Source organism: Melanostigma gelatinosum (genome assembly GCF_949748355.1).
Source record: "Melanostigma gelatinosum genome assembly, chromosome: 6".
Taxonomy (NCBI): domain Eukaryota; kingdom Metazoa; phylum Chordata; class Actinopteri; order Perciformes; family Zoarcidae; genus Melanostigma; species Melanostigma gelatinosum.
The window spans coordinates 9,781,462-9,789,218 of record NC_136639.1 but is presented as its reverse complement, the minus strand read 5'-3'; the positions used below and the strand labels follow the sequence as shown (position 1 = coordinate 9,789,218).

At 44.7% G+C, this 7,757-nt stretch overlaps 1 protein-coding gene across 2 annotated transcripts; it reads left to right on the top strand.

Annotated features, from left to right (window-relative positions):
* Window positions 1-291: 291 nt before the first annotated feature.
* Window positions 292-5,414, top strand: klhl22 (kelch-like family member 22). Of its 2 annotated transcripts, none has more exons than XM_079269707.1 (7): window positions 292-1,033; window positions 1,489-1,654; window positions 1,739-2,050; window positions 2,232-2,638; window positions 2,982-3,174; window positions 3,340-3,573; window positions 3,905-5,414. In XM_079269707.1, the coding sequence occupies exons 1-7, from the start codon at window positions 786-788 to the stop codon at window positions 4,238-4,240; spliced, it is 1,896 nt and encodes a 631-aa protein (XP_079125833.1). In that variant the 5' UTR covers window positions 292-785; the 3' UTR covers window positions 4,241-5,414. The 2 variants fall into 2 exon arrangements, with proteins under 2 accessions (XP_079125833.1, XP_079125832.1); XM_079269706.1 differs by having other exon boundaries at window positions 1,739-2,062.
* Window positions 5,415-7,757: the final 2,343 nt, after the last annotated feature.

Here is a 7,757-nt window from a genome sequence, read left to right as displayed (position 1 = left end):
ACAGAAAAAGTCACTGAATCTAGACATTTGTTTAACTAAATACTTATTCCATCAATATGAATAATCAGACACTAAAACAGAGATGAAACAAATGTAATGGATAATTCTACACACTTTATCATGTCAAAAGACTCATTGAAAATGTCATATTATTGCCTGCAGTGTGACAGACGTATGTGATTGGCTCTTTATTTGAAAGTAGGCGGGACAAAAACAACAGCAACGACCAATAATCTGTGAGCTCACCGTCTGACACCAAAAAAGTAAACAGACTTGTTTTGATCTGTCAAGAAATCAGACGACAGTGCTAGTCATACCACAACGCAGTAGTTTGTGTCACTGTGATCAAACTGTCCATGTAAATCGGTTGGGTTTGGACGAACACGAAGGTATCTTCGTGCCGTCGTTTTTTTTCCCGTTAAGTGTCTTTTCTTGTTGTTTTATAGTGCGTTACCCGAGCTAGCTGGCTAACCTGCTGATAGCTGACTAGCATGGTCTTCACCGTGTAAACAAACTTAACATTAGCCGACAGCGTAGTGGCAGCTAGCAGTATAGGTCGACGGAAGGGCGTATGCATGTAACTATTGTACTTCCACGTCTTTTTATGTGCTCCGTAGATTAAGCTATGTCGTATAGCGCGTGCATAACGTGTTAATAGATCAGGGACGTTACACTGACAAGCAGTGACATCTCAAGCAGCCGTAACGTCAAACAACGACAGCAGTTGTGGCTTAAATTCAGCGATGTGGAGGAACACTTAGAATGGCGTTAGCACTGGACAGATAATGAAGCCTGAGCAGCAGTACTCTGGCATGGCTGAGAAAGGAAAGCTGAGTCCAATGGGAGGACGCGCAGGCTCATCGGGCCGCCCGAGTCGACAGACCTACAACAGTTCAGCCCACTTCCGCAGCCTGCTGGACGGCCTGCTGGACCTCAGACAGAGTGGCATCTTGTTTGATGTGGTGCTGCTGGTGGAGGGTCAACCCATCCAAGCCCACCGTATACTTCTGGCAGCCTCTTGTGATTATTTTAGGTAAAGCTCACAGCTGGTTGATTTTTCATTCGTGTCTTTATTTGTGTCTTTGTATCAGCAAGAAGATGCAACCCTAACTTGTGTTTCCACCCATGCAGATATCATCTCTTTGCAGACATGCTTTTATTGGTGTGCTTTGTACCAGCTGTTAAAGGGAATTACAACTGAGGCTCAGTATATTCAACAATATTTAGTTGAAAGCATATGAAAGTTTTGTGATGGGTACAGAAATACTTTTTCAGGTCATTTCTTGGCTTAACATATGCCTTTTATTTTGTAATCTGTCTCGTGAAAATGACGTGTAAGAGAAAGATCAGTGAATATCATGCAGCAAAAGTAAATGGCAGAATTGAAACAGGTGTTATTGTGGCCATGTGGTATGCATGTCATCTTCACTGGGCCACCAGGTTACCCAACCATAAGCCATTTAACAACACGTCACTGTGCTCCACTAGGGGGATGTTTGCTGGAGGCCTTCGCGAGACACAGCAGAAGGAGATCCCGATTCATGGAGTGTCTCACATGGCCATGAAGAAAATACTTGACTACATTTACACGTCAGAGATTGAGTTAGACCTGGAGTGTGTGCAGGAAGTCCTGACCGCTGCCACACTAGTACAGGTATATTCTGTTCATTTGCTAGATCACGTTTTTTCATTGTTGTGTTTTCTTCAGCTGATCTGTGTCCTTTTGTGTTTTTAAAAGCTTGAGATGGTCATTAGCTTTTGCTGCGATTTCCTTTTCTCCTGGCTGGACGAGAGCAACATTTTAGAGGTCCATCATCTAGCTGATCTTTACGGACTGCAGCAACTCAATGCCAGGATCCACTCCTACATCCTCGAGAACATCCAGACTTTGTCTCGCACCGATGTGTACCGACGACTCCCCCTGGACGAAGTCTTCAGCGCGCTGAGCAGCGAGGAGCTTCAGGTGAACAGTGAGAACGAGGTGTACGAGGCGGCTCTTCACTACCACTACAGTCCTGAGCAGGTGGAAACTGACCAGGTGTACTTGCAGGTCAGTCCCAAGGTGCGTCTGCATTTTGTACTCATCTCTTCATCTCCATCAGATACACACTATATAGCAGGTGTATATAAATGCCTGCACAGTTTTACTTTACTTTAGTTTTACTCTTCATCAAAGCTTTATCAGCCTGAATTGCAATCAACTCATTTTTTGAAATCTTTTTGACTCAAAGGACAATCTCAAGATGCTTGATGCCGTGCGTTTCTGCCTGATTGAGAAACAAGTGTTGCAGAGGCTGTATGGCAGACTGCACCAGTGTCCACTGAAGGACTCGGTTTCAGCCGCCCTGCGGTACCACGAGCAGGAGATCTGGCAGCCCGTTCTGCAAAGTCCTCTCACCCAGCCACGGTCCACCTTCCACTGCATATTGGGCTTTGGGGGGATGTTTACCTCCTCCCTGACAGACAACAAGCATTTGTTTCAGGTGTTCCACCCGAGCTGGGGGGAGTGGAGGACCCTCACTGCAGCTAACACCCCCCGAATGTCCAACCAGGGCATCGCTGTGCTCAACAACTTTGTTTATCTAATTGGAGGAGACAAGAACACCAGTGGGTTTCGTGCAGAGACGCGCTGCTGGAGGTGAGATCCCCATCTCGTTAATTCAGTTTAAAAGAGTGCGGACTTGAACTGTTGATGGATTTAATTGATTATCGATTAATCTCTTCATTATTCCTCAATTCATTGTTGAATGTTTATCAGAGCTGGAATGAGCTGTTCAAAATTAATCCACAACTATTTTCTTTTTTTACAATTAACAAACATTTTACATTTTGTTTCTTGAAGAGAAGAATGTGACCAAAATAGAGCAGAAAGTTCAACAGTTGAAAAATACGCCCGTGGTTTTTGGTGTACAAACTGTGATGTCGTCAGTGTGTCTTAACTACAGCAACCATATCTTCACATGTCATTGACATATCCCCAGATACGACCCTCGTCACAACAGCTGGTGCTCCATCCAGCCCCTGCAGCAGCAGCATGCTGACCACTGTGTTTGCGTGATGGCCGGCCATATTTATGCCATTGGAGGACGGGACTACAGCAATGAACTGGAGTCGGTGGAGCGCTACGACCCAAACACCAACAAGTGGGAATTTGTCTCACCCCTGAAGAGAGAGGTATGAGAATAGTTAAAAGATGAAAACAATGCGTGTAATACTGCTACCATCCACATGATGGCACTACACACCCACCTAAGTAGTGATACTGATGCTTTACTGTTGTATACCAGGTGTTCATCTTACCTAGAACTTCCTTTAATGCTGGTCTAACTTTCCTTCCAGGTTTACGCCCACGCTGGAGCAGAGTTGGATGGGAAAATGTATATAACATGCGGACGAAGAGGAATGGCGTACCTCCGAGAGACCTACTGTTTTGACCCTGCGGCCAATCATTGGACAGCTTGTGCTGAGGGGCCGGTGGAGCGAGCGTGGCACGGCATGACTGGCGTTAACGGACGCCTTTATGTTATTGGAGGAAGCAATGATGAGCGTGGGTATCGGCGTGACGTCCTGAAGGTACAATGCCACGAGTTACCAGTGTTTATTGTTGCTCAATGAAGACGGTGTTTACACTCGGAAACAATCGTCTCAAAGTCCGTCATTCAGTTTAACATTTACATTTAAATTTTTACACATTGAGATGTTCTTGTATGCAAAATGTAAGCACAACGTTGTTGTCTCAGAGCGCCCCATCTTACAAATTGAAATGAATAAACATTTTATAGTCTATTGAGTCCAGCCTTATTTCACCTCCTGATGAAGACAGTTGTGAGCCTTCTGACAGGTTAATATTGTTTGGACAGCACTTAAACTGAGAGTAAGTTGTTTCCTGTTTTTCTTTCCTCAGGTGTCATGCTTTAACCCTGAAGCCAACTCTTGGTCCTTACTGACCCCCCTCCCTCTTGGACATGGAGAACCCGGCATCGCTGTGCTGGACAGTCGCATCTACGTCCTGGGAGGACGCTCTCATGACAAAGGCAACAGGATGAAATACATTCACGTGTACAACACCGACGCAGACGAGTGGGAGAATGAGACGGAGTTTAAGGAGCGTGTCTCTGGCCTGGCAGCCTGCGTGGTGCTCATGTCCCCTGCTGTGATCGCCCAGGCCAGGAGCTGGGAGCAGCGCACAAAGGCTTCATGGGAAGATGTGGACATTTCGGAGGACTCCAGCGAGGACTGAAGCAGCTGGGTTGAGCTGAATGTCTGAACTGAATGTCTGTCTGATCACTGGAGACTGACGTGCACTTTTCGAACACGGCATGATGAAGTACCTGGAGGATATTTTTTGGCAGCATCGTGTCCTCCTTGCACGTTGATCGCTTTGAGTGCCTCCGAACCAAAGTGTTGTTCAGGACCGTTGCACCCTTTCTTTTGTTACTTTTCAAATATCTTCTTAGATAATCATAACCCTGGACATGAATCCCTGCTGAAATGCGACTTTGTTTGTTGCTGATCCATCATTATTACATGTCACCGCAGCTGCGTTTATCATAGAGACAACCTCTTTATCTTTAAGTGACGAGTGAAGACCACTGGCAATGCAATAGCACTCTCAGTGACCAACGTTTGACGGAGGATCTTCTAAAATTGAATTAAGACTTTTGCGGTATACATTACAGTCATTTAGCAGACGCTTGTATCCAAAGCGACTTACAATTCAGATTCTATCACATTCATACACGTAGGCACAGCGACGGGAGCAATTTTGGGGCTTAGTGTCTCGCTCAAAGACACATCGACACGCGGAGCCGGGGATCGAACCGCTGATCCTCTGATTGAAGGACGGCCCTGCTCTCCACTGAGCCACCATTGCTGAGCCACAGTCTATATACAGGCAGTGGTTACCTTTTAGCTTAATTGTTGGAATATCAGTTATTTCCCTCACAGCTCTTGCACACTTTTGTTGCATTTGTTTTTCAAAATGATGAAGTGGGCGGAGTTAGGGTCAGACCTGAAGGGGAAGTCAAACTTTTAATTACATTTTAACATTGTGCCTTGTTTTTGTGGTCACATGCTAAACTTGTGCTGTGAAGTGTATGTTGTATGTTTCAGTGTATTCTGCAGATACATACAGTATGAACCTTTGGTATGATACCTCTGACATCACAATTTGTTTTAAAAACCATTGAAATGATTTGTGTTCGTACCTGAATGATGTTGGTGCTGCAGGTTGTAGAGCTCACCAGCTCACGTCTGTATATGATTTATGAATGTCAAGTCTTGATTGTTTTTGTGAGGAAAACCAAATCACTGTTGTCATATTTGTTGTGCCCTTTCACTGATCTTCCATACTGTGTAAATGATTTCATCACTGAATTCAAAGATCACGATGACGAGTGGGTTTTAAATATTTCTGTCCGATAAATGTAGCTTTGCTCCATGCTGCTGCTGGAGGCCTCAGTTCATTTTTACGCTGTTTATTATAAACATTTAAGAAGCTTAATGACACACACTCCACTGTGAATCCTCTCCTCTTCTGTCATTGACTCCAGGAAGTCTGTTTTAAAGTGTGATTTTCTTTTTCCTATAATGAGAATTATGTCTGTGAAAAAGCTATGTATTAGAACACACTGTCACACAAGAGACACAAGGTTGTACTCACCTGTCTGAACGGAAGGTCCTCCACAATCTGCTCCAGGTTCAACTCTACTCGTTCATTGTCAATGAATAATATAACCAGTTTCTCAGTGTCTGTGTCCCAATATAACCGGTCCACTCGGCCTCTGTGTCCCAATATAACCGGTCCACTCGGCCTCTGTGTCCCAGTATAACCGGTCCACTCGGCCTCTGTGTCCCAGTATAACCGGTCCACTCGGCCTCTGTGTCCCAATATAACCGGTCCACTCGGCCTCTGTGTCCCAGTATAACCGGTCCACTCGGCCTCTGTGTCCCAATATAACCGGTCCAGTCCCGCTGCACATTTGGGCTGAATGATGATCTACCGTAACATCGGGGGTTGACAGTCTTACACACATTACTGAAGGTAAAAAGTTTGTCAACGCACAGTTGAAGTTGTTCTTCATATGAGCATGTTAGCATTTAGCATGTTAGCTAGACTCAGCGTGCCCATTCTGGAGCCCTGCAGGTCATGTGGGTGTGTCGCTCAGGTGCAAACCAGGTGATGCATTAAATCAGTCCATGCACAGATGGACCTCACCAGCAGCTTCATTTGTGCTGCACCATTGATTTATATTTACTTTGTAACGTGCAATTTGAAATATGCAAAGTACGATAGGGGAGTACGATCATTTTTTCGTGTTTACAAAATTTTGGTGATTCGTGATTGAAGTCATGTTGAGCCCTTGTTATGGGGTTTGTTGGCACAACAATCAAAAGTCCTGATAAGCCTGCCAAATTTGGTGAGTTTTCGAGTATGATGAAGCTCTCAAAAATGTGATTACACACGTGACATAAGTGATTTCAATAGGGCCTTCTTACAAAACACCCCCAACAAAATCCAACAAAGTGCCAACAAATCCCAAAGGTAGTGTGCCAACCAACCTCAAATTTGATCCAACTTTCTGATGATATTATGTTCGCCAGCTACCGTCACTCATCCGAGACTTTAAAATCTTGTATCGAAACGTAGCTGAATCCATATGTCTAAGTAGTAACACACTTCCAATATCTCTAACACAGTTTTATAATGTGTTTAGCCCACATACCACTTTTTTAAATATTAAATGTTATCTGTTACTTCCACCCCTGCTATGGCACTAGTCGGGTTTTGAACTTGTGTTTTCCCTTTTTATGAAAGTCCATGTTGCTGTAATAGAACATCTCCACTGATGCCTGGCTTTCTTCTTTGACCTGTCAGCGGTGGTTGCTGCCTCGTGTCCTTTATTCCGCCCAGTCTCTACTAGTTCCTCTCCATTTGGCCCTCCACTCCATCAGCTTTATGAAGGCTGACTTTCCTCTCCGAGGCTGTTTCCTCTACATCTGTTACCCCCCGCCAGCCCTAAGTGAGTGCCCCCCCCCCCCCTCTATTTCACACTGTTGTGCCAGCCCCCACCAAGTTGTCTGGTGGGATGTGCTGACACCAGCACTGGACATCCAGCATCAACAATCTGCTGCGTTTATGCGTCTTTTCTTTCTAAAGCTGCAGTACCACCTGGGGGATACTTTAGACATATGTCATGCACTTAACCACGTCAGCGGCCTTTACTGGCATCTGAGTGCAGGTCGATCTGGTGCTCTTTGCTGGACCATTATCAGAGCAATTAAAAGGCCCAAATTACCCATTGATGTGGAGCTCTGCAGATTAAACCCAGTGGAGTTGTTGATGCGTGTGTCAAGGGAATCGTACAAAGTGCTTGCTTTGATTCTTGATTCTCCTGCTGTGTGGGGCAGGAGGTCCTCAGCCAGCTTGTCTGACAAAAACTCAAGTGAGAACAAAGAAAGTCACCTGTAGATGGAAATCATGACTCAAAAAGGTTTCTGGACATCTATGAAGCAGACGCACTTCAGTCTTTAACTTGCAACACGTTTTAGACATTTACCAAAGGCCCTGACCAACATGACATGTTCAGTGAATGCAACAAGTTTGACATCCATACAACATGTTATATACAGAATATACCGTTTTACTGCGATGTGAATGATCAAATAGCATCAGCAAAACATGATCTGAAAGTAGCATTTATTCAAAAAGCACAGGATGTCCATTCTAACCTGTTGACCTCCAGAAAAGGTTCAGT

Excerpts from the sequence above, each read along its gene's own strand:
- klhl22 (XM_079269706.1), top strand. The coding sequence starts at position 786 with ATGAAGCCTGAGCAGCAGTACTCTGGCATGGCTGAGAAAGGAAAGCTG. Across the intron at positions 2,063-2,231 it reads ACTTGCAGGTCAGTCCCAAG|GACAATCTCAAGATGCTTGA; the intron begins GTGCGTCTGCAT and ends TTTGACTCAAAG. Across the intron at positions 2,639-2,981 it reads GCAGAGACGCGCTGCTGGAG|ATACGACCCTCGTCACAACA; the intron begins GTGAGATCCCCA and ends ACATATCCCCAG.